The sequence below is a fragment of the Oryzias latipes genome, chromosome 4 (genome assembly GCF_002234675.1).
Source record: "Oryzias latipes chromosome 4, ASM223467v1".
Taxonomy (NCBI): Eukaryota; Metazoa; Chordata; class Actinopteri; order Beloniformes; family Adrianichthyidae; genus Oryzias; species Oryzias latipes.
This window is the reverse complement of record NC_019862.2, coordinates 18,141,151-18,158,969: the sequence shown is the minus strand read 5'-3', so window position 1 is coordinate 18,158,969 and position 17,819 is coordinate 18,141,151. Positions and strand designations below refer to the sequence as shown.

The following is a 17,819-nucleotide window of genomic DNA, read 5'->3' as shown; positions in this document are numbered from 1 at the left end:
TAACTTCCTCATATTTTTATCTCTCCACAGAATAGCGTTCGTAGCTCATTGAACAGGACTATTTTAATAGATATTTATAGTTACACTCCGGCTTTTGCCAACAGCAGCTGCTACTTACTTCCAGTGTGACTCATAGTTCTTTGTAGCACTGCACTCGAGAGTCAACGACTAGGGCAAAATCTATATTTCATTGATGAGTCAAGCAGGTATGGATTGTTGGTTTTGTGGAAGGGTGTGTCTGTGATGATTGTAAAAAAGTAGGAGGTCCTCTCCTACTGAACCCGGCCTCCACCCTTCTTCTCCTCCGCATTTCCTGCTGCCTGCTCCTTCCACATTAATTTAGTCTCTTGAAACTTTCCCCCCCGAAACCTTCCACCGACGCACACAGACAGACCCTCTACAACCAACCTATTGGCTCAATTGAACGCACAAACCACCGTTTTCACGGCAGTTGAACTACTACTATTTTTTTGTTTCGCGTCTGCGCAGACTCCGTGGGGCTTGGAGAGTTGTCTATTATTACCGGTGGAACCATGTACACAATCGTGAAGAAGCTGCTGTTCACGGACTGTCGCTGCGCAGGAGATGCGACGAAAACGTACGAGGAGCTGTTCGCCAGGCTGGACACCAACAATGACGGGAAGGTGGATGTGGCGGAGCTGAAGGCAGGCCTGGCTGCCATGGGCATCAAGACGGAGAACCAAGCAGCCCAGGTACAGCAGAACCCCCCCCCCCCCCATACAGCCAGAACGCATCTAAAAGCTGCACATTTCTTAAGAATTGACCGTTTGTGCATCCAAGATTTCTGAATTACAAATTGCAGGGATGACAAGACAGAACTTTTTGTTCAAGAATTTTAAACCAGGCAGGACTTTCCTGATCAGCCATCTAGATTTCCCAGTTTGAATTCCAATGTAAAGAATGAGAGTAGAATCATAAAGGAGGGGAGTGACAGAAACTATTTGGGCAGAGCAAATAATTTGGGTCAGAGGGTCAAATTCCAAGTTAGACTGTTGTGTCACTAATTTGACATCTGTAAAAATTATTCTGCAAATTGATGGATTAGAACCATGTTTTCCCCTTAAGATCTCCAGCCATAGTTTCAGATTTCTTATTGAAAAAATAAAAAAATCATGAAATCAATGCAGCAAACCACAAGAAAATGAATCACAGAACTAAACTGTCATCTAGTAATGATAGTTTTTCTTTATTTTGTTCATTTTGAGCAGAGTTAGGCAAATGTTCTCATCCCACATGCGTGCAGATAGATACGGGTCAGTCGTACGGCGTCATCAGCAGATGGAGAGTATCCGGTGGACACGGAGCTTCAGATGTTTTCCATATTTGGGTCTCAGAAAACGCCTAAATCTGATGATCTTACCTTTTCCTAACAAAACAGGAACTGTCAGACTGATCCACCACTTTTGACCACACCATTAAACCTTCTGGATGAAGCTTTTTGACTTTCTATTTTTTTCTCACTTTTAAACAAGTGCAATGGGGCAGACTCTTAGAACATATGATGAATAAAAAAAAAAAATCTTAATGTATAGTGACTTTCTTTTTAGCAGATAATGACAACAATAGAAGTTCTTTTTTCCACAACTTTAATCAGAGTTCCTTCTTCTTTTGGTCCCTAAATTCACACTTTTTTTTATTTGAAGGAAATAAAATGTGCTTAAAAGTTGAGACACTGAAGAGGAAGTTTTCCCTTTGCTGATGCAGTATCCTAGGGTTCAGGGAGGCTACTAATAACTTTAGTGATGTGATGTGAGGAGAGGAGAGGAGAGGAGAGGAGAGGAGAGGATATGTTTGTCCACGTTGCTGTCAAGCAAAATTCTTCTCCTATGCTTGCAGTGGTTTGATGAAAAGTATTAAAACTTTAGATTAGTTCTAAATCTGAGATTTCCAAACCAACAACCATTAAAAAATAGTAAGAATCAATTTTGCATGATTGATTAAAAAAAAAGGGTCAATATTTAAAATTTCTACCTCATTAATAAAACAATAGGGACATTTGTCAGGTTTGTAGGGGAGTGATGATGTCCGCTTACAGGAAGTGACAATCAAGGAGCATCATCTTGTGTGTTTTTCCGCCACCAACTGGTGCAGCAGAGCAGCTTTTTCAGAGAGGAGATGGCAGACTCGCCTCTAGTCAGAGCTGAACCCAAAGCTCTAACTTCATCTTTTGAGGATGTAAGCAACAGACGTGAGAGGATGTGAAGGAATATCCACCGCTAACATACCGGGCAACACTCTTCTTCTCTTTTGTCCAGAAAATCATCTCTGCGGGGGACAAAAACAAAGACGACTTCCTCGACTTCAGCGAGTTTTCAAGGTACCTCAAGGACCACGAGAAGAAGATAAAGCTGGTCTTCAAAAGCTTGGACAAAAACAAAGATGGTACAGTCCAGAATAAATGCCTGTGATGGTCAACAGGCTGAATTACTTTAATGTGAGTTTCCCCCAACAGGTGAAATAAACTTAGCAGAGATTAAGCAATCACTGGCAGACCTTGGATTGAACATCAGCACGGAGGAAGCAAAGACCATCCTTCAGAGGTACGTCACCGTATTTCCCCACTCTGAAGCCAGAACGATAAAGGCTGCTTCCACACAGGGCCAATAGAATAATAAGGTTTGATGTTGTCCGTGCTGACCGGGACTGAAGGAAGGAGCCTGAAAGAGCAGAAGCTGAAGGCGTGGAGAAGTGTGACGGACCGATAACCGGGTGGAGGGAGGGATGGCACGTGATAAAGAGCTGCTGACAAGTCAGATACGGACTGAAACAAAAGCAAAAAAGTTGTTTCTAAATGAATTAGAACAGAGTGTAAGAACCTTACATTGGAAAAAAAACAAAACAGCTGGCACCTGTGAAAATAGGATTTCAAGCCAAAAATAAAGAGTGAAAAGTTCACAAGAGTTGAACTCATCAGCTGAACTTCTTTGTAGTGAAGAAAAAGATCACACTGCTTTGGACATGGGTTGTGTTTTTGCTTAGCAACTTTCTTGTTGTCTGGTTTTCTATTAACTAAATACTAGTCATTAAAATAAAGGAAGAGGAAATGATGATGATGACAGGTTTCCTGTATTGTTTTGGGACATCTAAGGTGGCAAATATCTTTTTAATTCAGCTGTCTTCTTTAAAAGTCCATAATTATAAAAAAAAAAAAAGGTTTCAATTTATTTAGAGGAAAGTTTGGTTAGACTTTTTAACATGTGTTTTTAAAATGTATTTATTATTTGTTGAGCTTTCATAAATGAACATATCGGGTTTTAATTGAAGTGATTTGGCATCTTTTCAGTGTATATTTGTAATTTTAGGATTATTCGTTTATGCAAACAGAGCAGAAAATAAAAGTCTTTTCTTTGGTTTTGTTGAAAAGAAGCTAATGTCTTGCAGGTTATCTAAAGTTATTAACATGACTGTTGGCTGGTATGTCTTTGCAGACTGGTAATATTTGTTTATCAGGCTTCAGATGACTTTTTATGTGGCTTTATCACAAACCCATATTACCATATACAAAAAGGAAAGTACAACAGTGCAGGACATAAGAATAAAGGTACCTGATGAGTTACTACCAAAAACTCTCAGACTTTTCTTTAATTCATCTATCAGAGATTTTAGTCGATAAAGTTGCATTTTCTTTCCTAAATTAACACTTTTTTCTAACTTTTGTCTACACTCAATTGCTAAATATGGCTTAAAAGCATCTCTAGACTTTCAAGTGCTTTACCAACCTGGAGTACTTTTGGTTAAAAGTTAAGAAATTAACTTTGCAAATCATAACCCACTTCTGAGCACTTCAATGTCCTGAGTGCGTTTTTTATTTTATTTTAATGAAAGTTCTTGTTGATGCAGCATCGATGCGGACGGCACCATGTCTGTGGACTGGAATGAATGGAGGGACCACTTCCTGTTCAACCCGGTCAACAACCTGCAGGAGATTATCCGCTACTGGAAGCACTCCACGGTAAGATGTCCTTCCGGATCAGCTTTGCTCGCTTCAGGTCAGTTACATTGCAAAGTGAGCAAACAAAGAGATAAAACACGGATGCTAATTTGTCCACGGTGTGGGTCCCTCCCTGAAGAGTGGTAAGTAAAAAAACGGAGTGACTGATTTATCTGTTTTTACCATTTAATGCACTCCACAGTGAAAACAGGTAAACTCCAACTCTGTTAATTAAAAAAAAATATTGGACATTTAAGTTTAAAATATGAATAAACTCGCGTCGGTGATTGCTGATGTGGCGGAAATATCAGGTGTCAGTGGATTATGTTCAGTCATGTGTTAATGAGATGTGAAAAACAGACGTAATCTATTTCTAGACAAAATCTGCTTCTTTCATGAATTCTTAATAGTAGAAAGTCTTTGTTTAATCTCTGACGTTTGCCTCTGTGGGTGATAACTCCTGGTGTCTAAACACGGCAGAGATAAGCTCATTCCAGAAGACCCGGGCTATGATTAGCTGCTCATCAGCAGGATTTGGAGAGGATGATTCAATAGGAGTCTAGGAGACTTGGTTCATGCCCTCGAGAGGAAGTTAGGGAGCAGAAAGGAGGTATCGGTGAAGCTGGGGCAATCGCTGGAAAGATCTATGGCAATTAGAGCTTCACCTCGTCTGCAGTTCTCAGTCCGTGCTTCGCCGGCCCTTCTGGATACAGCGTTTGGTTCCACAGACCCTCCGCACGTAACGAGGATCTGCCTTCGAATTGTGTGAAGGATCTTTCTCGGTCTTAGAGTTCATTCCATTGGGACCCTTTTGTTTTTTTTTAAATTGAAAGCTTCGGGTGAGCATGGCTCTGCTGCAGCCTCAGCAGACTCTGCAACAGGCAAAATGGTTTATCCTTGACTTTGAAGACAATGGGGGATACTATGAGGTGGAGGTGGACATGGTAGGTTCTTAGGCTGGAGCTGCTGATTGCATCAGATCCCAAAATAAAAATATGGCATTTAGGTATTATATTTCTATTTTTACTTCAATTTAGCTAAAGTAAGTTCATAAATAAAATAGAAAATTGTAGATTAACCATATGCAGGTGTTAAAAAAATTACTTTCTAAAAATATAGTAAGTGGAATCTGTTTTTTTTTTACTTTTAATGTTTGATGTCATATTTTTGAACAGTTTAAGCAACAAAACAATAATAAAAGAACTGTAAAGGGTTTTTCTAAAAATCTGATGTTTGAAAGATGAACATGAAATATGCTTTATGACAAAATAGTCATCTAGTTGCTTCTTTACTCCTCTTGCTCGATTTCCCGCACTATTGCTGCCAACAAAATTCTTGCTGATGTTGTTAATTATTTGTGCTTTTATTATGAAAGTCTGGAGCATTTAGCTGCAGCTGTCAGTCCACAGAACTATGTTGTTGTAAATCGTATTTTACAGGATTTATCTTCATGTCTGTTGACTGTAGTAGTAACCCGAGTCTGTTCAAAACAAAGTTGCTGTGCGGTGCTTTAACTTATCTCCCAGCATGAAGCTGCACTTATGCAATACTGTGGATAAAGAGATGTTTTGGTCCTGCTCAGCTTTAACTCCAGAATGAGGCTGTGATGATGCGGTTCTTTAAATGCAAATGGTCTGCAGGCTTGTGAGAAGATTTCATTTCGATGCATCAATAAGTTGTGACTGCACCATCTTAAATGTAGGTTCTGGATATCGGCGACAGCCTCTCCATCCCAGATGAGTTCACAGAAGAGGAGAAAATCACAGGCATGTGGTGGAAGCAGCTGATGGCGGGTGCTGCAGCAGGCGCCGTGTCCCGCACAGGGACCGCCCCTCTGGACAGAATGAAGGTCTTCATGCAGGTTGGTCTACTGTCTTAGTTTCTGTCATCAGATTTAATGTTATACTAACAAAGATTAACATTTTTTTTTTCCAATTCTTATTTGTAGGTCCATGCTTCAAAGAGTAATAAAATTAGCATGGTGAACGGTTTTAAGCAAATGTTAAAGGAAGGAGGCGTGACGTCTTTGTGGAGAGGAAACGGTGTAAACGTCTTAAAGATCGCCCCAGAGACGGCCATTAAATTCATGGCTTATGAGCAGGTAAAGACTTCCAGGCATCAGAACGGACTGCAACCTGCAACTCAACAGTGTTTCAAACGTTCAGTTTTCCTCGTGACATGCGTCTCAATGAGTGCCCATGCACTGCTGCTGCTGCTGCTGTATCTCACCAGTATAAGAAGCTGCTGTCCAGCAACTCCGGGAAGGTCCAGACACACGAGAGGTTCATAGCAGGATCGCTGGCTGGAGCCACGGCACAAACAGCCATCTACCCTATGGAGGTGAGCAATGCTGACAAATAACAAAGGAAACTCATTTTATTTACCTTTATGGCACAAAAAAATCAACATGCAAGTCCGGTTTGTAATTATTTGATTTTTGTTGTGCTCAAAAATATTTTTTGTACTTTTTTTTTTTTTTAAACGTCACCTCTCATACTGTAGTTGCAGAGGAAAAATACAATACTGCTAGAACAAAGTCTGATATTAAAACTGAAAAAGATTCCTGTTTGCTTCATCATGTATAAACACATGGTCTTTTTTTGGTAAGGATATAAAAAAAAAGGCGTGCATGTATAGTTTAAATTTACTTTCCAAATGTTGTAGAGTTTCCTCTTATAGAACAGCATCACTGGCCACCGTTGTCTTCACAGGTGATGAAAACCCGGCTGACGCTGAGGAAAACTGGACAATATTCAGGAATGTTTGACTGTGCCAAGAAAATCCTGAAAAAGGAGGGAGTGAAAGCGTTCTACAAAGGCTATATTCCCAATATTCTGGGCATCATCCCTTACGCTGGGATAGATCTGGCGGTGTATGAGGTTTGTTCAGATGCTTTTCAGGGCTCTACGTTTCTAGGAATTCTATGAAAAAAAAGGAGAAAAATATACAGAACACTAGAATTAGCTCAAATTGCTTTTCAAACAATAAAATATATAGAATAAATTCAAATAAAAACACACTTCTCAATCAACCCTAACAAGTCAACAAAAAGTGCAGTTATGCTGCTAAAAAAATAAAAAAAAGAATCCTAACTCTTCTTTTTGATCAGAGCTTGAAGAATTTCTGGTTGTCCAAACATGCCAAAGACACAGCAAACCCAGGTGTTCTGGTGCTGTTGGGCTGTGGTACCATCTCCAGCACCTGTGGCCAGCTGGCCAGCTACCCCCTGGCTCTGATCCGAACCCGCATGCAGGCAGCAGGTAAGCCACAGAGAAATCATTTCAAAAAAGTACTTTACTTTAAAGTTGCACACATTTCCTGCCATAAAATAGAGGCAGAAAAAAAGTCACTTCAGAAGGTCTTGCACTTGCACTGTTGTTGTCTTGGTTTCCATATTGCTTAGATGTGCAGCTGCATGTTGCAACTTGCATGGCAACATCATTTCCTTAGACGTTTGCTGAGCAATCTAAGGTGTGGGCTTATAAAAAAAAAATCCGATGTTAAGCTCTTTGTTTTCTGTCACTGAACTGGAGGTATTTACTCTTACCCTCATTTGTTAATTTAGGCAAAAAGAACAAGTGAAAAAGTTAAATGTCAATTAAACATAGTGTTGCCCAACATTTGTACGGTATTGTTTTTTTTTTAATATAAAAAATAAAGGATTAAAGTATTTGTCACAGATTCATGTAACCTGCACTTGTTTTGGAAGTCGTTGTTCATTGATCTTTTATTTTTTTCACCCATATTAATCTAAATGTCATTCACAGCTTTTCATAAATGTGACACTTTATTTCCTTTTTCCCCTTCAGCGTCCTTGGAGGGCTCGGAGCAGCTGTCCATGGGCTCCATGGTGAAACAGATCCTGGCCAAGGACGGCTTCTTTGGACTCTATCGTGGCATCCTGCCCAACTTCATGAAAGTCATTCCTGCAGTCAGCATCAGCTATGTGGTGTACGAGTACATGCGGTCAGGCCTAGGAATCCAGAAGTAGGCGGCAAATCTGTCCTCTTCTAATCGTTGATGGCCAAATTCCCCTCTTACACCTGGCGTTTAGAAATAGTTTACCTGGTGCTCATCCAAGTGTGCAGTTGGAACCACTGGGGGGATTTTAAAGTCTCTTCAGCGAAGATTGGAAAGAAATCTGCAAACGTTTCACAACAGCACTTCAGAATGCATGTTTTCAATCCGCTTGTGTTTACAATATGATGACAGCTTTAAGTGCACTGACACACTTTGTGTTAACTGCTTTTTCAGTGTCCGAAACCTTTAAAGTGGGAAGTTTCTGTGGGGTTTAATAGTTGTTTTTGGCAGAAATTGTATATTTTATTTCTTTTCATTAGAATCCAGTCAAGTGACAGACATCTGTCACATTTACTTCTAATCTGAAGCAAAAAAAAAAAAAGCACCTTGTTGGACCAGTTTTCCTTCCAATTGGAAGCTATCACTATCACAGCAGATCACAAACTCTAGCGTCTCATTTTTCCTTTTTTTGTAATAGTAGCACCTTGAAGTCTATGCAACATGTCATACCCCCGCAGGGAAGCATAAAACGGAGAAACCTGAGACATCGTTGAAGTGCAATACTGTATTTTTCAAATTGTGTAAAAAAACACTTTGGTTGCAGAAAGACCTCTGAGTCTTTCATGAAGATCTTGTCTATCAGTTATTAGCAAACCTCTAAACTGAGGCTGTTTAGGGAAAAAACAAACGTGCCTTATGTGCCTCTTTGACATCTTAATTGCTCCATCCATCTTTTTCTCTTGCCTTTCTTTCCAATATTTGAATTATAGAAGCCATTGTTTACATAAATAAAGCCTCTTATAATGAGATTAACTTGTCAGGCTGTATTTATTTGTTATCAATCATTACATACGTACTGTTTTACTTTATTTTTATTTCTAGGAGGGCTTCCATGGTGGCGTAAGGTTGCTCTAAGAAGAGATTACGCTGCTTTACATGTTATGTAATAATCTTATTAGGGACGACTAGCAGTTTCCTATTTTAGCAAACTGTTTACTGTCGTTTGAAAGGATAAATTAAGTCTGGAGCTACTCGCAAAAAAACCCCAAAACAATTACAAAGTCAGTTAAGGTTTAGACAGTTTTGAGTAAAAACAAAATGTCTTGGTAAAACATTTAGCAGCCAGCTAAATTATTTTCTGAACCAAATTTATCATGACACGTTTTTATTTATTTAAAAATATCAAGTTCTCAAAGGTTATCGTGATGGAACTATTTACATCTTGCTTGGTGTCAGATTGAGGAAGTTTAAGGAAATAAGCAATGAGCTGTGAAAACTGGAAACCTCCATCAGAATCAGCTTTATTGGCCAAGTACAGTTCATGTACAAGGAATTTGGCTTCGGTGTCTCTAGTGGCTTTATTTAAAATAATTCTTCATGTATACGATACCTTTATTCACTGCAGTTCTTTTTTTCACACAGAAATAAAAAAATAATATATGTAGAATCTGAGAATCCAAGACTATGAGAAAAAAAAAGTCAGAAAAGGTTTTTCTCTGGGTATAAACTGTTCATTATCAGAGTGCCAAGAAGAGAAAAAAATGCCACAATGGTCAAGATGGCACGCAGGGCTTTGAACCAGCTGGGATACGTTGGAAGTAGAGCGAGATCATAATGCAGTGAGATTCCAAGTCCCATGATGATCATGGTAACTGCAGAAACAATGTTGTCACTCATCAGCATAGTCACCCAGGCAAGCAGGGAAGGGACCACACTGTTGGATAGATTTATCCAGTCAGGTTTGGCTGGGCTGCTCTCAGGAAGTGCAAATCCCCAACGGGCACCACCCAAGAAGGAAACTATGGATGCAGCATAGGCTAGCTGTGCATAAGCCAGCTGGGGACAAAAGCTCTCAGTCACAGCCATGAACAGAGTGGGTGATACAAATGGGATCAGCCCTGCGAACCCCAGGTAAAGGGCGGGTTTGGGACTATTCCACAATTGCTTCATGTCATAGCGCAGCAAGTCCAATTCTCGAGGTGGAGGTTCAGGCTTTGCTCGCTTTTTCAGCCTCTGAGAGGAAGAATGGAAGCACTGGATCCTCGCCAGCAAAAAATCATGAAAAGTGTTGTTCTTCTGAAAGAGCTGAGACATCCTTAAACCAGTGACTGGAAGACGTTTCTGGACACGTCCGGATTGAATTTCTGTAAACGGACATGTGCTTAAAGAATGGCAGCTGAAGGGAACAGATCTGTCAGAGGATACATTCAGACTTGGAAACCAGCATCGTTGTAGGGAGGCTGTACACTGCAGCACCTGAAAGAACATTTACAACATGAGGGTAACAGTATTTCGTATTAAATACACAAAACATGAGCCAATGAGCTGCGAGTATCAAGTTTGTGTTACCCGGTGGGCTGTGAAGGAGTTTCTTCCAAATATGACTGAGAGCATCTGCAGAAAAATCAAAGTTAAATTATGCTAAACAAAAAAATGTTCACCCATTTATAATAAATGGGTATATTTAAAAATCATAAATGAAAAAAACAAGAAAAATAAAAGATGAGAGTTTTTAAAATTATTGTAAGACGTTTTTTTTAGTATTCAACATTTTTCTCAACATAAGTAAGTCCTGCTGATTAATTATGTTTACTGTACATTATCAATAAGGACAAATACGTTCGGCACGCATATAAGCTTAACACCACGGTTACAATGAACTGATTTAAGAATCCTGACAACATAAACACGTGTCTCTGACATTCAAAATGTATTTTTACCTTTGTACAGTTGGAAATATTCTGACTTTACGATGGAATCTCTGCCCGTTGCAGCAGGAAACACGTTGGTCCGCTGTTATTTCTCTCCGTGTTATCCCGTTTCTAGAACTATAGTTCCGCTACATAATTCTTGTAACGTAAATCAAAATACGATGCATACGTTCAATGTCAAAAGGGTAAAAAAATAAAAGAAATAAAGATAATGAAGCAAGTTAAACTTTAACACTGCAGAAGCTTATAAGCCATCAAAAAAGAACAATTAAATCAGATTGGTAACTAAAAAGAGCTGCATTGCCAGAAGAAAATGCAAATGTCAACTTTTCCATAACATCCAGTTTGGGACATTAATTGGCAGACTATATTCCAGAGTTTAACTGGAAAGGCAGAACCACCAGAGGGAGTTGTTCTTTAACATAAATCAGGGGTTGCAGTGTCACCACATTACCTCCAGATAAAGTCATAAAAATGTTAAAGTAAAGTTGATGCACAGATGACAGAAGGACTAAAGGTTCCCCATTTTCTTAATCAGACGCATGCTTGCATTCCACAGAGAAGAACACCTAAGAATGAAACCCTTCAAAACCAGAAAAGAGAAAGGATTTCATACCAAAATGAAAAAAAACCAAAAAACACGTAATAGATTAAGAATTATGTTATGCAAAAAAAAAAGTTTCATAAGATGGGACAGCCAGTTGATGAGGAAGTTTCTGTCTGACGGAAAAAGAGGTAGAATTATAATACTGCTTGCAGGACAAAAACAAACCTTTTTTTTTAGGAAGGAACCCACAAAATACATGGCTCTGTAAAACCAAGAAAAATTGGATGAAGGAAACAACACCCCCTGAAAGCACTCAGTACCCATATCCCTTCTTAAATCCCTTGCCCCCTGTTATATTCATCTATATTCTTTACCTGTTTAACCCTTGTGCTATCCTGGGCACTTTTACATTGGGAGTTGGGTCATCTAGACCCACTTGACAGTGCTCTGAACCTTTTTTCTTCAATAATTTTTTATCTTCACTGGTGTCCATGGATTACATGAAATCTTTCCACCTTTATCCACCTTTGTCATGGTAGGGAGAACACGTCAATGCTTACATTGGGGTGAGGTCATCTAAGATAGCACAAGGGTTATTCCTCTTTGAGGTTGTGGGGTTCCTGGAGCCTAATTGCTTAGGGGAGTTGGGGGGTGGTGGAGGTAGGGTACACTGTGGACAGTTTGCTAGTCGATTGCAGGGACAGATACTACACACACTCATTCATATCTAAGAATGAATTTTTTCTATGGGAGAATGCCAGAAGGCATGTAGAAAACCAATCCAAGTGCATGCACCAGGTGAACAGGCAAACTCCACACAGAAAGAACCTAGCTGGGATTTGAACTAGGGACCTCATTGGAGGGAGGGGAGAGTGCCAACCAGTACACCACCAAGCAGTCAACTTGCCATGTTTAAAAATATCATTGTGAATTTGTGACATAAAAATAAGAATACAAAAGGGTTCAATCAACTGAGCATTAAATGTATTCTGGGGGAAAAACAAACAAAAAACAACATTAAGAGCAAGGTGTACACACCCTGCTGTTAGTATAGCTGCATGCAGCTGCATTAAATCGTTTTTGATCCAATAATACATACATATTGACTATTATAGTCTTGAAATAAAAGGTTTCAAGATAAAAGTCCATTCTAAATTCAAGACATAAAGTCTTTTGGGGAACAACACCAGCAGTGACAAATTGAAAATAAAGAACTAAGTACCAAAAAAATTTCTGTGAGATTCTTTATCACATCATTTATTATTTATGGAGAAGATCGAGTCCTGTGTACATGACCTGCATGGTTTTGAATGAGTTGCTGACTTGTTTGTTGTTTACTTATTTTAATCGATTTTATTTTATTTTATGTTTAGTTATTTTATTGTTAGTCTGTTAGACTGTTAAATCTTTCTTTTTTAAATTGATAGAAAATTAGATTTAAAAGTATTTATTGCCTCACAAAGTATGTTGGGCCTCACATGATGAAAAACGGAATGACAGACAAAATGAATGAATTATGAATGGTAAACTTGTAATCCCCCCCAAAAGGCAGAACCTGATTGTCAGGAAAATGTCCATAAGGTACAGTATTCACAATGATAACATGTAAAACATATATTACTTTTATTCAAGAGTTTAGGAGTGAGATTGATTTAATAGTGTAACCATGACATGGTCGTATTAAACCAGTAGGGGGCAGTCACGAGGCTTGGCTGCACTTAAGGAAATGTGCACATCTAAACATACAGGCTTGAAAATAAAAAGAAAAGACTAGAGTTTTTAAATACATAGGGCAGTGGAAAATCATTGGCTTCTCAGTTCTGGATGTTTTTTTTTTCAGGTGACAATTATGAAGATTTAGAAAAATACAAAGACAGGCAGACTGGAAAGTATGTGATGAACATCAGTTTGAATTTACAAGATCTCATTTTGCCAGTGTTTCAGGATTACCAGTACAGTGTAATCAATAAACTCTTATACAGAAAAGTATCTATACAGCTGGAACACCGATTCAAATGAGTCATCTCTGAAAATGAACACGTGAAGAAAGAAGAGCCTTCTTCAACCACAACCAATGCTCACATGGCTCCATCATCCTGAAAACAAAAACAAACAATTTAAAATTAAAACAATAAATATGATTTTAATGCAGCTGTGAAAAGAAAACTGTTTGCTTTGTGTTTATTAACGTGTTTTTTATCTTAAGTTTGTTTTCTGACTTTCTTTTCTTGATGAATAAAATCAAATTTTTTAAATAAAAGCCTTTTGGCAAATGGAAGGGGGTAACATGGATGTTCTAACAATCCTTTTTTCTGTTAAATTTTTTAATATACAGAAATAAATATTACACTTTAATATCCACAATAAAATAATAAAAGTGATGGGAGTTAATGTCATTTTCCCTCCATATTTGATCACATTTAACTCCCAAACAGAAGCACTGAAGGTGAACAGACATCGTGCCCTTTACTGACCCCTCCACAGCAGCCACAGCAGTCTCCACACAAAGCTCCCAGCAGGCCGTTCACCACCTGCACAGCACACAGCGCAATCTGGATCAACCCCATCGCCAGAAGCACGGCGAACAGAGCTAGATTCCAGTGCACAACGTTCTTTGGCTCTTGGCAGTTATTCCAGAGAGATTTGTTCGACAAGTAGTCTCTGGTGAAGGGTGAGAAAGAAAAGCAGGTTAATATTTGAACAGATAGAAAAGTGAAAAACATAAAAAGAAATGTACTTCTTTTTAGGGAAATGACTTGTTTATTTGAAGTACTTTTTGATATTTCCCTGCAAAAGATTACATATTAAGCTTTATATGATTTAATTTTATTGGTGCAGCAAGTAATTCACTATAAAATCTTGACATTAGTCTGTTGTTTTGATAGAATTCTTTCTAACAGATAGATTTTGTTTAGTCAGTTAAGTCAGTTAACCTGTTATACAAGTTGTGCAAGCACACAGATGATTAACGTGTATGTGTTTTATAATTTCATTCTGTGATTCTCACCCATCGGAAAATGGGTATCCCCATATGGTTCCATTACTTGTGCTATTAAAGAGACACAGAGGTCCTTGATTGATGGCCACAGCAGAGACTATAACTGAGTAACCGGCTCCTAAAACACCAACAGCTGCAAACAGGATGGAGCTCAGCATCTACACAGAGAAAATAGAGAAAAAAGTTATACTAACATTAAATGCAATGCAAAGGCTTAAAGGTTGAAAGTTGACCAAAGTGGGAGGTGGTGCAAAAGTGCAGTCTAACAGACCTCTGCTTGTTAAGTCATTCCCAAACTCCCACTCCCACATTCCTTATCGATCATTGTGTGTATCTGTTGTATCTTTCTCTCAACACAATGGCAGCTCTGTATGGAAACTCCCGTCGGAGTCAATACTGTCTCATGACAGCGATCAAATTCTTATCTTGTGTTTTTCTTCTAATTTATGGGTGTGTAAATTAGGGAAGGTGTGTGTCCAGCGCCACTGTGTTTGTTTTCCATTACATCCTCTGGGAGTTTCTGCTTTTCTGAAAGCAGATGGCTCACAGTAAAACACCAATAATCAGTGTTGATCCATAAATGAGAGAAGGGTCATCACAGATTATACTGTGTTTATTCATTATTTTAAGAGTCAAATGTAAGAGTTTTCAAAAACCCTAAGGTTGACAATCATCAGGCGCGTTGGAGTCAGTAAAAAATAATGCCGTCCCACTGGCTTTTTTCTCTGCTTCCTAAACTTAACATGATAAATGTTTTGGATGTAGTTTTCTTATCTGGTTAACAATGTCTCTGCAGAGATTAGACTCTAAATTTAGTTCCTTGTTCCCCTTTTCACAGATTCCTGAGCTAGGACTACACATAGGCAGAGCATTAATTACATTTAAATTCTGTTGGCTGAACTATTGTAGGGGAAGACGTATTGACAGATCTTTCTCTACTCAGAGGATACAATAGTAGGTATTTTTCTCAAGATACACATTTTCACAGCTGCTTTTTGTTAGAAGTGCAAAAAAGTATGATTTCAACAAGGCAGAAAGATGGTGATATTGTTGCACTGATGTTGGTTTAAGCTACTTTCAATCAGCTGTAAATGTCGTTTTCCTGTAAATGTCATTTTGTTATGAGAAATATATAAAACTAACTCACAGCAAATCTTCTCCCACAGCTTTCGTTTCCACAGCAACCGCAGCAGTCATTGTTCTTCAGACCCAGGAAAACCAGAGCTGGGAATATCATCTGGCATTCACACATACATAAAAAGTCAGTAGGTGGCTGTGTATGTTTTCTTTGGTGTCTCTAAGAAAAGTGAATTACCACTTTTAAACTGGTGAAATATTTTAGCTAAAAGATGCAAACATACCCCAGCATGTAATAAAGATACTGTAAAACCACCAAAGCGCACAATAATTTAAAAATTCTTATACCTGTCTATATTTAAACTGCAAATGTAAAAAAAAAAAAAAAGTTCTAGAGATATAGATTTTTTTTACATGTTTTTTTATTTTTAGAAAAGTGTTTTTCTAAATGACCTGTTCAGGGTGTGACCTGCCTTCGCCCAACATTAGCCAGGAAAGAGTCCGCCAGCCCCGTGACCCCAAAAAGGGTACAGCGGGCAAAGAAAATGGATGAATGGATGCTTTTCTAAATACCATTTAAAAAAAATCTAATAACCTTGTAATTTGACATTTTAAGGTTTTTTCACATCAATAATATACAAAACCTGCGAAAATGCTTTTATGATGTAATGATAGTTTGCAGGGATCTTAAATCATGCATTTATTTTATTTTATATCCTTTCTTTTATTTATATTGTTATTATTTAATTTATTTATTTTAAATATTTATTATCAATTTTAGTTGTAAGTTCATGAATTACTGTTTGGGCTATTGGTAAAACAAAATGAGATGGTAGGTCAAAGTTTGACTTTGACGATGAAAAAAAAAACATTTAGATGCAATTAGGTGTGAAATAAAAATCTGAACTTTTTGGTTATTTTCCTGAATAGTTCTTTTTTTATAAATAAATTGTGACTAGGAAATTAAATGAGAAATTTAAATGGAAAAAATGGAAAATTTAAGAAAATAAAAAATTGAAGTTAGGATAAAATTCATATTGTAAAATAAAAGATTAAGAGGAAAAACATGTCAGATATTTCCATCCATCCATCTTCGGATGGCTGAATCTCTTTCATGGAGCTGTGTTAGATATTTGAGATTATAAATTAATATTTTGACTTAACTTCCAGGATTTTGAGATTTTAAAAGAAATACTGAGAATTTCAAAAAGGTTTTTTAGAATATTTACAAAATAAATGCATACTATTAAAGCACTTACCAGTACTCCTGATCCCAGAATCCCTCCAAAGTACCAGACCTGTTTGGAGATGTGCTCACTCTCAACGATCTTTCCATCCGGGAAGAAAAGCAGAATGTTGCACAACACGCACACAATTGCCAAAGGGAGCAGGCTGATGCCTAGACATTTGGCAAATCCTCCAGAACACATCCTAAATTTAATTTTTTGACTGCCTCTGAAGTAACAGCTGCTGATCTTCAAAAAAAACTGGTCTTTTTGCAGTCTGGACTTTCAGATATGAGCACGTCCACGGTTTTCTATTCCAGGTGAAGTTGGTTGAGTCCTATGATTTTACCTCTGACCGCCACTTTAAAAGACTTCCATATATCTGAAGGATGGTGTGTGGTTCACCTGTACTGTATCTGAGGATGGACACTGCCCAATTCAAGCTTTTATACTTCCTCCGCCTTGCTCTAAGTGAGCTAATAGTTCCTCTGTTACATCAGCCAGCTGTATATGGCAAGATCTCCCACATCCACACAAAGTGCAAACACACAGACATGCTCTTATGACTACATGTAAAACACACAAAGAGCCATTAATGAAGGAATATATTGCTGTGTGCTCACAAAGACACAACAGTGAAGGGACAGTGGCCACAAAGGTTAATGTTCTACCATGGATTTAGTGCAAATGGCAACAGACAAGGAAGAGACAGGCAGCTGGTCGATAAGCAGGGTCTTTGTAGCTGGGGTACCCCGACCAAAGATGTTGTATGTCAGAGGAAAGACTATTGGACAGGTATGTCAGTGTAGATTCTCAGTCAGCCAGGTCACGATAAAATGAAAAGCTCTAAAAAATGAAAAATAAAAAAACTCAATTGGACAGGTACTGTATGTACAAAACACAAAAATGTGCTGAAAAATGTGGCAAAAGTGAGCACATTGTACAGTCAAAAACCAATTATCACAATCTCCATTTGAAAGTAATCAGCCAAGTAAATAGTTAGCTTATCAAAATTTGACTGATAATTAAAGAGTCCATCAAAAACATCTGGTTTTACAAAGTATTCTAAAAACGTTTTTTCTTTGTGACACTCACTGCACGTTTCTGAATATGTTTATCGTTGTGTTATTTTAAAGTTAAAAATTTTAAACTCAAAATCTTAAAAAGCTTTCAAACTATTTAGTAGGGGTGTAACTATTATTATTATTATTATTTTAACTTTTCCTTTCCAACAGCTGGGCGTACAGATGAAAGCTGAAGGCCTCTTGTGTTGGACATATTTTACTTT

The 17,819-nt window shown here is 38.0% G+C and overlaps 3 protein-coding genes across 3 annotated transcripts; 1 reads left to right on the top strand and 2 right to left on the bottom strand.

The window, feature by feature from the left end:
* The first annotated feature begins 93 nt into the window (after positions 1-93).
* On the top strand, positions 94-8,781 carry LOC101160474 (calcium-binding mitochondrial carrier protein SCaMC-1). The gene is made up of 11 exons (XM_004068045.4): positions 94-206; positions 490-713; positions 2,277-2,403; positions 2,474-2,561; positions 3,862-3,973; positions 5,655-5,813; positions 5,901-6,053; positions 6,185-6,292; positions 6,664-6,831; positions 7,062-7,212; positions 7,762-8,781. Exons 1-11 carry the CDS (start codon positions 194-196, stop codon positions 7,941-7,943), a joined length of 1,485 nt encoding a protein of 494 aa, XP_004068093.2. The 5' UTR covers positions 94-193; the 3' UTR covers positions 7,944-8,781.
* Positions 8,782-9,253: 472 nt separating this feature from the next.
* LOC101160229 (transmembrane protein 69) lies at positions 9,254-11,026 on the bottom strand. Its single transcript, XM_004068044.4, has 3 exons — positions 10,693-11,026; positions 10,322-10,366; positions 9,254-10,228 (listed from the first exon to the last, which is right to left on the bottom strand). The coding sequence occupies exons 2-3, from the start codon at positions 10,364-10,366 to the stop codon at positions 9,452-9,454; spliced, it is 822 nt and encodes a 273-aa protein (XP_004068092.1). The 5' UTR covers positions 10,693-11,026; the 3' UTR covers positions 9,254-9,451.
* A 1,803-nt stretch (positions 11,027-12,829) lies between these two features.
* tm4sf4 (transmembrane 4 L six family member 4) lies at positions 12,830-16,969 on the bottom strand. The gene is made up of 5 exons (XM_004068043.4): positions 16,565-16,969; positions 15,376-15,465; positions 14,238-14,386; positions 13,705-13,891; positions 12,830-13,326 (listed from the first exon to the last, which is right to left on the bottom strand). The coding sequence occupies exons 1-5, from the start codon at positions 16,733-16,735 to the stop codon at positions 13,309-13,311; spliced, it is 615 nt and encodes a 204-aa protein (XP_004068091.1). The 5' UTR covers positions 16,736-16,969; the 3' UTR covers positions 12,830-13,308.
* Positions 16,970-17,819: the final 850 nt, after the last annotated feature.